The sequence below is a fragment of the Coregonus lavaretus genome, assembly GCF_964263955.1.
Source record: "Coregonus lavaretus genome assembly, chromosome: 3".
Classification (NCBI taxonomy): Eukaryota; Metazoa; Chordata; class Actinopteri; order Salmoniformes; family Salmonidae; genus Coregonus; species Coregonus lavaretus.
Window position 1 is genome coordinate 11,512,290 of NC_139990.1, and position 12,500 is coordinate 11,524,789.

Consider the following 12,500-nt stretch of genomic DNA (forward strand, 5'->3'; position numbering starts at 1 on the left):
TCTTCTTTCTCCCCTCCCCCGCTCTCTCCTCTTTCTCTTTCTCTCTCTCACTCCTCTCTCTCAGGAATCAGGAGCGTAGGCACACCTTGGACAGTGTGAGGCAGAGGACAGGAGCCATAGAGAGACAGACAGATGGAGGATCTATTGAAAGACCGGTGGGTGGAGATTAAGTCATTTTTGGTGACGCGCCCTTGAGACTGCTGAAATTAAATACATTGAAAGGAATTTAGTGCAGACACACTACTGGTCAAAAGTTTTAGAACTTGGAAAAGCATTCCAGGTGAAGCTGGTTGAAAGAATGCCAAGAGTGTGCAAAGCTGTCATCAAGGCAAAGGGTGGCTATTTGAAGAATCTCAAATATAAAATATTTTTTGATTTGTTTAACACTTTTTTGGTTACTACATAATTCCATACGTGTTATTTCATAGTTTTGATGTCTTCACTATTATTCTACAATGTAGAAAATAATAAAAATAAAGAAAAACCCTTGAATGAGTAGGTGTTCTAAAACTTAGTGTAGTGTAGTTCATTTGAAGCATTGCAGATGTTTCATTTGGAGCTAGATGTGGCTGGATACTGTAGGTCTAAGGACACTGAAACATGTCTCTTCCTTTCCCTCTCTCTCCCTCCCACTCGCTCTCTCTTTCAGGACATCAGTAAACAGATGAACTCTGTCTTCAAGGAGCTTCTCTCTCGCCAGCCGTCCCTACATTCTGCTGCAACCCAGACACCTCCCTTCTCTTCCTCCTCCTCCTCCTCCCTCCCTTCCTCCTCCTCCTCCTCTTCATCCCTCTCCTCCTCTCTCCCAGGAGGCAGGAAGGTGGGGTTTAGCCTTAGAGGGCGGGCTCTCTTCAGACCAGCGGACCAATAGGAGGACAGAAGCAGAATTGTGACGATGATGATTATAATAATGATGATTTATTTTTCTGACACGTTTGTGTGTGATATGATATTAGTGTGTGATGTTTGTGTGTGATATTGCTAGTCTTTTACACCTGTCTCAGTGCTGTCTATCGTTCTCTATTAGAACAAGGATGGGTTTGGTTTCCAACAACTCAGGGCTGGGGTAACTTACCTATTTCTGTGGTAAATTGTTTTTAAACTTGATATACACTCATTTAAACCACTTAGTAAGAGTATAACAACTTACTTCTTAATTATAATACTGGAAACTGGGTCCAATAGCATATCCAAGATGGCCTCCACACCAGATCCTGGGATGCTGGTTAAACTGTGAAAATGATTATTTCCACCACTCTAGTAATTCTAACTCTATGGTCTGAGGGGCTTTGTCCACTCTAGTCATTATATTTATATGGATGCAACCCTCCTCCCTCTTCCCTATACCACTGTTGATGATGTCACTGGGATAGCTGTATTAAAATACTTCTGTGGTAAAACGAATAAATATTAAATAGATTAAATAGAAATAGATTGGCTGGCCTGTTGTTATCGGTTGTCATACATCACAACGTCACTCAAAAGTCAGTTCAAAGTTATTTATTGTTAGTACAAAGGGGAAGTGTGTGTAATACACACATTGTCAGAAATTATTAGAGTTATCTGTTATGCTAGATAATCTACTGAACTAAATACTACAACCTAAATGGTCAAGTTGTTGATGTCTATTTCATTGGAGTGGAACTGAACATCAGTGTATGACAATGGGTGAGTTCCAGATACACAAATCCTGAACAGGGTCTGAGTAGAATATTAGATATTTTCAATTCCCGGAGAAGCCTTTAAAGTCTCAGGAACCCCATCAATCAGGAGGATGGGTTGAGAGGATGTGGGGCTTGGGTGCTGCTGTTGCAGGGTGGGACACTGCTGATGGTACACTGCTGGTGGGTGTGTGGTGTGCAGGGACTGGGTGGGTATGCGGCTGGGAATGGGTGGGTGTTGGGAGGGAGGCTGGGTGGGTGGGTGGAGGGAGGGAGGGAGGCTGGGTAGAGTGGGAGGGGGATTGAGGGGTTCTGACAGGTGGGTGGGAGCTGGGTTTGGGTGGTGCTGTGGATAGGACGGAGGGTGGGGAAATTGAATGGGGGGGTTGAGAGGTGCTGCTGCTGGGGGCTGGGGGGGAGTTGATGGGTCCTGCTGCGTGGGGGAGTGAGGAGAGGGGGCTGGGTGGGTGGTGTGCTGGGGGGATTGGGTGTGGGAGTTGAGGGGTGCTCTTGTTGAGGTAGATGACTGTGTTGACTGGGACTGTCGATGTGTTGAGTTGGGTTGATTATTTTGATGCTCTCTAATGGTCTGTAGTGATCTGTGCTGCTCTTTACTGGGTTGTGCTGGTCGCTGTTGGTCTATAGGGGTTGGACTCTGTACTGGTCTGTGGTGTTCTGTAGTGGTCTGTGCTGGTCGGTACTGGTCTGTGGTTGGACTCTGTTCTGGTCTGTGGTATTCTGTGCTGGTCTTTGCTGGGCTCTGCTGGTTTGTACTGATCTGTTCATGTCTGTGTTGGTCTTTGCTCGGCTGTGCTGGGCTCTGCTGATCAGTACTGATCTGTGTTGGTCTGTACTGGTCAGTACTGATCTGTACCGGTCTGTACTGGTCTGTAGTGGTCTGAATCCAGGGGTGCTTCAGAGTCTGAGCTGCCGTCAGTCTCTCTGTTGGATCCACCTGCAGCAACGCTCTCACCAGGCCTCGCGCTCCTACACACACACACACACACAGTAAAATATGTGTGAGCATGTGTGTGTATTCATGTGTGTCTACAAGTGTGCGTGTGTATGCGTATGTATGCATGTGTGTGTGTACAAGCATGTGTGTACGTGCCTGCTTATGTCTATAACCATGTGTATGTCTCACCGTCTGAGATGTCATCCCAGTAAGGCGACAGGAAGGTGAGGTGAGCCTCTCTGATCAGCTGGAACAGCTTCCCTTGGTCTCGGTCTCTGCTCCGGAACGGAGGGAACCCACAGAGCAGGATGTACAGTATCACCCCCAACGCCCACATGTCTACTGGCAGACCATACCCTGCAGAGGGATGAGAGAGAGACAGAGGTAGAGTTAAGTGATAGATAGATAGATACAGTGGTGTGTATTCATAGATGCCAAGGGAAGCCAGACTTCCCCCAAAAATGTACCAAAAAAACATATAAAATACTTAATCTTTCGTCTCTCTGTGTTTCATAATTTGTCTTCAATTCGCAAGAGGCTGAATGTATCTCACCGGAGAAAGCATCTGAGCGAGCGAAACAGCACCCCTCTTTCTCAGTATGTGTAGCCCAAGCCCATCTATCTAATGCTGTCTGGTCAGAAAGAGTATGACATTGTTGCCACCCGTAGCATTGAATGCAAGGGAAGCCAGAGAGCATGTGGCCTCCCTTGATAAAAGTTAATTAATTAATTAACAGCCAATCAGTGTTGAGCTCAACTGAGTGAGCTCAACTGTGAATGGTCCTGGCGCACCAAAAAAAATGTCATGGGAATCCAGTTTGGATTTGGCTTTACACCAATCACATCACATCAAAAGCAGAACTCATTTACAGAAAAAACTTGAATTGTTGCATCTCGTTGTCCTCTGGTGGCTAGCTAGCTAAAATCATCCCTTTCCTAAATTAGCCATGGAAGGAGATAGGGATTTGGACTTGTGGTTTTACTTAATTCTCCTTACTGGCCAATGATTATAATGGTGATTCTGATCCAACCATAAATGCATATATTGTGCCCCTGGCCTGAGAGGATGGAAGTTCAATAAGTAGCTAGATGTAGTAGGCTAATGTTAACTAGCTGGCCTGGCGCATCGTTGCCTATGAAAGGAAGTTAGGCTAACAAGTAAGCATTTTAGCCAGGTAGCCTAGGACAACAAAAACTAACTGTACTGTATGAGAGTCATAGACCGTTTCGGCAACATGAAAGAGAGGAGGATGTCATTGGCGTTTCTCTACCAGTAGGGTGAGTCAACATGTTTTTCTACTTGCAAGCACACAAACACAAATCAGTACCATGGACGGCCACATCATATTTAGTTTACGTTGGTTGGACTAAATTGTTTTTGGTATCTTTCAGTTTTAAACTAAGCATTGATGATTTTTAAATGTTTACGTTGAAATTGTGCTGGAAGAGTGGAGGCAGCTCCTGTTTTCTTTTTAGCCTTGCGGTAACTCTCCGAAAATGTCGGCAACATTGAGCACGGTTACATGCACACAATAATACGATTATTGTGGGTAGTCAGGTTAATATAATAGTTTGTTTAAAACGTTTACATACTTTGCAAGAAGAACGATTTCCCTAATATTTCTGAAATCAGCCTACCTGATGGGACTTTGATAAATGCAGAAAATCGCCAATCAAAATAAACGTTCTACCACAGTGACCATGTTATTTTTGTGAATACTATTTGATTCTGGGTTCGGACATGTAAAGTTTGTATGTGAAAACTATTTATAAGATGCATACGTTCAGGTTTTCCAAAATCACTTCACTCGCGCATAAGAGGGAAGCTTGCGCTACCCGGTGCTGGCACATGCGCAGATCAAATACACCACTGGAATGCTGATTAAGCTGTTTACATGTCCTAATAATTCGAAAGATTGCACACAAAACCAGGTGTTTTAATCGGTGTATGCTTACTTCGATTATGACCTTACGCTGATTAAGATAAGCAGAGTAAGGTGTTTACATGACTAATGCCATACTCGGCCTTCTGCCATAATCAGTTTAATATCGAATTAATAGTGTGCATGTAAAGGTACTCATTAATATAATTATAATATAATATGCCATTTAGCAGACGCTTTTATCCAAAGCGACTTACAGTCATGCGTGCATACATTTTTGTGTATGGCCATTAACTTGCTTGACCATACTGTAGGTCATGTAACTGTTTGTTACATGCAATATGCTTTGTGGACAGATGTTGCTCTCTGGTTTTGTGATGAAACAAAGGTGTGGTGTAATTTATTCTGCCACTTTGTCTTCTTATTGTCTCGGCCTTAGGCCTATATATCACGGTGGCAAGGCATATGAACTAACAGGTTATAGAGAAAACAACGTAATTATCACAACACACGCACAGCTACTGTAGAGTGATAGATAAAGGTATATATAAAGTGATAGACGTGTCACCTGTCTCTAAGAGGATCTCCGGGGCGACATAGGTGGGAGTTCCACACACAGTGAAGATGGGTTCTGTTACAACCATGGCCAGACCAAAATCACCCAGCTTCAACCTACTGACACCATCACTACTGCACTCCACCTAGAAGAGAGAGGGAGGGGGGAGAGAGCGAGAGAGATGGAGAGAGCAGCAGGGAGAGAGTGGGTTACAGAGAGAGATGCTTGAAATGCTTGTATTCACACACATATGCACCTGCACAGACACACAGACACACCAGCACAGACACACAGACACAGACACACACACACCAGTAGGTTTTCAGGTTTCAGATCTCTGTGTACTATGGTCTTGCTGTGGATGTATTTCAGAGCCTCGCTGACATCACACACCATCAGCCCCGCCTCCTCTTCTGGAAACTTCCCACGCTCCGCGATTGCCTCAAACAGGTCGCCCCCGGTAACCATCTCCATGACGAGATAGGAGTGTGTGTGTGTGTGGTGGTGTGTGAAGAGGCGAACCACGCGGGGGTGTGACAGGCTACCCAGAAGGCTCAGCTCATTCTGCATCATGTGCTCTCGGCCAATGAGCTTTGAGTGCTCCACAATCTTCACAGCGAAGTCTTCCCCATTGTCGCGCCGACGACACTCGTGCACAACCGCAAAGTTCCCGTCTCCAACCATGCGGCCAATGTCATAGCAACGCTCGATGTCCGACAGGGTGACATCACTACCATTAGATGGGAGGTCAAATATCACTTCCTGTTTAGTCCTCGCCTCTTCCTGTTTAGAATCTGAGGATGAACGTTCTGATTGGCTGAGGGACTCCTGCTCAAACCTGCAGATTGGTCCAGTGTGGCGTGGGGTGGGACCGACGTGAGGTTTCTCTACTTCCTGGTCATTTGGTCTGTTTCCTGTTTGCTTCCTGGTTACGGGAGGAAATGGAGCTCTCCCTGCTCTCAGATTGGGTCCTTCAGAGGGCTTACAGTTCCTGCAGCGTGGAGGAGGGGGCGTGTCTAGCTCCTCTCCTAGCTCCTCCTCCTGGGTGAGTGGACCTATCGGTGAGGAGATAATCTTTCTGGCTCCAACTTTCACTATGACCCTCTGAAGGTGATTGGGGGGGTGAGAGGGATGTGTGGAGTGTCGGTTAGAATGTTTGTTAGGGTGTGTGTGTGCATCCGTGTCCAGGTGTGTGTGAATAGGGTGTATGGACTGTCTGGTTGGGTGTTCGTTTTTGTGTGTGGGATGCCTGTTTGGGTGTGTCAGTGTGTTTGGGTGTTTATTGTGTTGTGTCAGTGTGTTTTTGTGTGTATGTGTGTGTGTGTCCAGGTTGCGTCCCTGTGTGTGTGTAACGCTGTGTGTCTGTGTGTTCGTGTCGAGGCTTGTGTGTGTGTCCTTGTCGGTGTGTGTGTGTATGTCTGTCCCCTCGCTGTATCCGCTGTCGGCCTTGGCAGCTTTATCAGGTGAAGGTCGTAACCTCCTCTCCCAGGCCTGGAGTGCGTCGTTGCGGTAACAGGAATGTTGTGGAAACAGCTCCTCCAGGGCCTCCTCGACGCTCCGGAGCTCTGGACGAGACTTTCCCAATGCCAGGAACGCTGCTTCGCCACGGAAGAAATCACACACACCCCGCACCTGGAGGGTTAGACACACACACCTGGATTTAGAGGTGTGTTGTTGTTGTTGTTGTTGTTGTTGTTGTTGTTGTTGTTGTGTGCGTGTAGTTACCTCTCGTGCGTGAGGTGTGTAGAGGCGTGTGACTCTGGCCCTGTGCCAGCGAGGTAACCCCAGCGCCTCGGAGATGTCAGATAGAAGCTGCTCGTACGAGACCACACTCCTACGGTTCAACAGCAATGTCACCTGACCAGGCATAAAGATGATGTCATCAATAAACCAGGAAGTACTGAACATGTGGGAGCCAAGCCAACCATATCATTATAATTTAATAAAATGTAATTGAAGCCAGCTTCTTCCATTATGAATCAGGTGTGTTACTGCAGGAATGGAACAAAATCCTGCAGATCCAGTAGCTCTCCAGAAAGAGGGTTGGTTACTTTGTAATCATTAATAATTTCATTCTGGACCGTTACCTTCCTGAGGGTGCTGTGACCGCATGGTCGGACCACAGTGACCAAGCGTGGTCGCTCGGCACTCTGCTCAGCATGACGAGTGTGGAAGACTGGGAAAGGAGGAGGGAGATGGGTCCTAGTGGCTGGAGGGAGGGGGTCAAGATGGGGGAGGGGGAGAGAGGGCCAGGGCTGTGGGTGGGGAACACCCCCCATACGCTTAGAGAGGGAGGAATCTGTGAGAGAAGGGGGGAAGAGAGGATGGTGGGGAGGCAGGGAGAGAGCGGAGAGAGAGAAGTGAAATATGTGGGGAAAAGGGTGAGAAAGAGAGTGAGACAGAAAAAGGGGTAAAGATTGTAGGGGTGAGAGAGAGATTAAAGAATCAACAGGTTAGTTAGATAAGTTAGTTGAGACGATTTCTTTCCAATTTCCAAATTTGTCATCATCAACTGTCTGTATAGGTTAACTGGGCTACTGCTTTTCCTTAGATAAGCAAGGAAGTAACATGATGCGTGGTCCTCATCGTGTATGTATGAGTGTGTGTGTGTGTGTGTGCGCGTGTCTTAAGGAAGCGTTAATAATTTAGACAGGAGAGTGGGGCGCTCAAAGAATCTCAAATGGCCCGTGCAGTCCGAGGGATGGAAAAGACTCAAATCTGATCAGCCGGATTTGTTTACACCACACACACACACACACACACACACACACACACACATACACACTACAGCAACAAAAGCGTGGCCTAGTTCTTTCCTGAAGCTGCATGTTTAATGAAGCATTAGACACAGTGTCAAAGTTGAAGACGTTTCACTTTCAGACACACACACACACACACACACACACTTGTGTTGTCCATGGAGTTGGAGAGGAGGTATGGGATCCCTCCCTGACACAGTATGTGCCATGAACCTATTTTACCCCTTTAACAAGGCTATCCCAAAAATTCACACGGTTCTCCCATCAAGCTACAAAACATTTTTTCTGTCAGCTTTTCACTGAGGCAGACCCTAACCTCCTATAAACAAACACCTCATAAAAATAACACTAACACAACAATAAGGACAAGGCCAAAGCGCTGAGGTTCATGCACAGATGAAGCCACAACGGCGACCAGAATAAAAGATACAGTTGTATCTGTATCTTACTCGTTCTTGCTCGTTCTTGAATCCTTCATGGGATGAGCCTCACAATTTGCACCTTTTTTTTTACATAACAAATGCTATATTTTTTTCTAAAATACAGAAATAATAAGACTAAACAATATATATATATTTGAGAGAAATTATAATGTTTTACTTTTAAAGCACGAAGAGTGAGAGTTTTCACCTCCTGACTGACATGCCGCTCTCCATCTCGCACCTGGCGCGGTGTAGCCGCATCCGAACCGTTGTTTCCACACGGGCGTCATAGCCTACCTGTTCACTTCTAGCACAATCATTCAGAGTTTCCGTTGGACATTTCTTTACCCGCAGCGGAGGCCATTTCTACAATGTAACATCGTCTTCCTTTGCCGTTTTTGGAAGAGAGATGAGGGATAGGCCTAGTTGACTGGATGCGCGCGTAGAGCCGCTTTTACCAGAACATAGAAGGAACACCAGGGTTGCTACGGGTGCGCGTGGGAGGAGTCCAGTTGTGCAACTTAAAACTCTCTCGAAAGTTATAAGAAAGGGAAGGCGGGCAGGGACAACCGAAACCTGTGAGTCGAATGGGATGTTAGCTTACATAACTACACGCACACAAACCGGGACGGTAACAATAACAAGGTGAGTCCAGGTGATCATTGCCGGGATAACGGGAGAGATGCGTCACCGCTCTGGCACAGCTCGAGCCCCGTTCCCAACAGCCCCCGGTGCCTTTCCGCACAAACACACACACAATCACAGGCACACCCACACAGTAGGCTATGCAATTGACAACAAAAACAACTTTTCCCCTTGGTTTTGTGCAGAGCAACTTCATTACCAATCCTTTTTCCTGCAGTGGGCTAAATCAGGGTGTTTCTTGGTAGTCTTAAACAAATCTTCTTTGAAACAACAGTATACACTTCACACACATGGTTATGGGCTTTAAAAAAAAGAAGACACCTGTACCATGTCAGATATGTATTACATTTTGAGTTTGCATCCCAATATTACACTTCATATACAATTGAAGTCGGAAGTTTACATACACCTTAGCCAAATACATGCTTTTTCAGTTCTGCCTACACATTTTCTATAGGATTGAGGTCAGGACTTTGTGATGTCAACTCCAATACCTTGACTTTGTTGTCCTTAAGCCATTTTGCCACAACTTTGGAAGTATGCTTGGGGTCATTGTCCATTTGGAAGACCCATTTGTGACCAAGCTTTAACTTCCTGACTGATGTCTTGAGATGTTGCTTCAATATATCCACATGGATAAGAGCGTCTGCTAAATGACTAAAATGTAAAATTTAATAATTTTCCTTCCTCATGATGCCATCTATTTTGTGAAGTGCACCAGTCCCTCCTGCAGCAAAGCACCCCCACAGCATGATGCTGCCACCCCCGTGCTTCACGGTTGGGATGGTGTTCTTTGGCTTGCAAGTCACCCCCTTTTTCCTCCAAACATAACGATGGTCATTATGGCCAAACAGTTCTATTTTTGTTTCATCAGACCAGAGGACATTTCTCCAAAAAGTACGATCTTTGTCCCCATGTGCAGTTGCAAACCGTAGTCTGGCTTTTTATGGCGGTTTTGGAGCAGTGGCTTCTTCCTTGCTGAGTTGCCTTTCAGGTTGTCGATATAGGACTCATTTTACTGTAGATACTTTTGTACCTGTTTCCTCCAGCATCTTCACAGGGTCCTTTGCTGTTGTTCTGGGATTGATTTGCACTTTTCGCACCAAAGTACATTCATCTCTAGGAGACAGAACGTGTCTCCTTCCTGAACAATTGTTTGTACAGATGAACGTGGGTCAGACGTTTACATACACTAAGTTGACTGTGCCTTTAAACAGCTTGGAAAATTCCAGAAAATGATGTCATGGCATTAGAAGCTTCTGATAGGCTAATTGACATCATTTGAGTCAATTGGAGGTGTACCTGTGGATGTATTTCAAGGCCTACCTTCAAACTCAGTGCCTCTTTGTTTGACATCATGGGAAAATTAAAAGAAATCAGCCAAGACCTCCAAAGAAAATGTGTAGACCTCCACAAGTCTGGTTCATCCTTGCGAGCAATTTCCAAATGCCTGAAGGTACCACGTTCATCTGTACAAACAATAGTACGCAAGTATAAACACCATGGGACCACGCAGCCGTCATACCGCTCAGGCAGGAGACGCGTTCTGTCTCCTAGAGATGAACATACTTTGGTGCGAAAAGTGCAAATCAATCCCAGAACAACAGCAAAGGACCTTGTGAAGATGCTGGAGGAAACAGGTACAAAAGTATCTATATCCACAGTTAAACAAGTCCTATATCGACATAACCTGAAAGGCCGCTCAGCAAGGAAGAAGCCACTGCTCCAAAACCACCATAAAAAAAGCCAGACTACGGTTTGCAACTGCACATGGGGACAAAGATCTTACTTTTTGGAGAAATGTCCTCTGGTCTAATGAAACAAAAATAGAACTGTTTGGCCATAATGACCATCGTTATGTTTGGAGGAAAAAGGGACACCAAAGTCAAGGTATTGGAGTGGCCATCACAAAGCCCTGACCTCAATCCTATAGAAAATGTGTGAGCAGAACTGAAAAAGCGTGTGTGAGCAAGGAGGCCTACAAACCTGACTCAGTTAAACCAGCTCTGTAAGGAGGAATGGGCCAAAATTCACCCAACTTATTATATACTGTATGTCAAATTCACAGTTTGTGAAAAACAATTTATAGGAATTTCATTGAATTGAAAATGTGTGTTTCTGTCCCTCAGGTGTGTGGTGGAGATGTGCTCTGCAGACAGAGAGATGGAGAGAGAGCAGGAGAGAGAGAGAAACAGAGAGGAAGAAAAATAAACTGAGAAAGTAATTAACAAACAAAAACAGAGAAAGAAACAGACAGACAGATAGACAGACGAGGAGAGAGAGGGGGAGGTGAGAGAGAGAGAGAGTTAGAGTGGTGGTCTCTCTGGTTTCAGGCATAGCTGAGGTGGAATCCCACGTCTGTCCGGCCTGTCTCTTTGTCCTGCTCTCCCCAAGGGTCCGTCACCATGGTTACTGTTAACACCGGGTCAGTTACCACGGTTACTGCTAACACCGGGTACCCGGCGATGGGTCTCATTCCGGATACTCATCCTGGATTTACCCATCAGATAACAGGATGTGTGTGTGGGTAGGTGGGTTTGTGTGAGTGTGTGTCACAGGAGGCTGCTTAGGGGAGGACGGCTCATAATAATGGCTGGAATGGAGTGAATGGAAAGGTATCAAACACGGAAACCATTCCATTAATTCCATTACAGCTATTACTATGAGCCCGTCCCCCCCAATTAAGGTGCCACTGGACGCCTTTGGTGTGTGTCAATACCGAGGTAGTGCATGGTGCAGGAGGGGTACGAGTATCTGAGGATCTTGGAGCTTGCCTACATTGGGAATCGCCAATAGGGGTAGTCTGGGCAGATTTGAATTCTGTTGTTGATTTTTCCAAGCAGGAAGTTTACCTGTTTTCTATGATGATGTCATAATGTCCACCTTAACCACCAGAGGAATGAAACATGATCTATCTCACCACCAGAGAGCAGAAGACACTCACTGTAGTACCATACTACTGTAGTACCATCAGACTGTCAGCAGAGGGAACACGTTGAGCAGACAGAGACAACCAGGATTCCTCCAATGTAGAGGCTAAAGGGACATAATAATAATATGCCATTTAGCAGACGCTTTTATCCAAAGCAACTTACAGTCATGTGTGCATACATTTTTACATATGGGTGGTCCCGGGGATCGAACCCACTACCCTGGCGTTACAAGCGCCATGCTCTACCAATTGAGCTACAGAGGACCACATCAAATCAAATGTTACTGGTCACATACACATATTTTGCCGATGTTATCACAGGTGCAGCAAAATGCTTATGTTTCTAGCTCCAACAGTGCAGTAATACCTAAGAATACAAAACAATACACACAAATCCCCCCAAAATAAAATTTAGAAATTAAAAAATATCCTAAGGAGCAATGTCAGAGTCCGGAATATAAATATATATAATGGTGTGTATAGACAGTATGGACAGTATATGAATAGAAAAGGTGTGTACAGCAGTAGTTATATAGGATGAGCCAGTGTTCAATGACTATGTACATAGGGCAGAAGTCTCTAAGGTGCAGGGTAGAGTACCGGGTGGTAGCCGGCTAGTAACAGTGACTAAGTTCAGGGCAGGGTACTGGACGGAGACTGGCTAGTGGTGACTATTTAACAGTTTGA

The 12,500-nt window shown here is 45.5% G+C and overlaps 1 protein-coding gene across 1 annotated transcript; it reads right to left on the minus strand.

The window, feature by feature from the left end:
• Window positions 1-1,713: 1,713 nt before the first annotated feature.
• Window positions 1,714-11,370, minus strand: dclk3 (doublecortin-like kinase 3; the record flags this gene model as incomplete). Its single annotated transcript, XM_084157931.1, has 8 exons — window positions 1,714-2,648; window positions 2,806-2,973; window positions 5,068-5,200; window positions 5,368-6,159; window positions 6,469-6,687; window positions 6,781-6,912; window positions 7,143-7,264; window positions 11,316-11,370. 8 exons carry the CDS (start codon window positions 11,368-11,370, stop codon window positions 1,714-1,716), a joined length of 2,556 nt encoding a protein of 851 aa, XP_084014057.1.
• Between the last annotated feature and the right edge of the window lie 1,130 nt (window positions 11,371-12,500).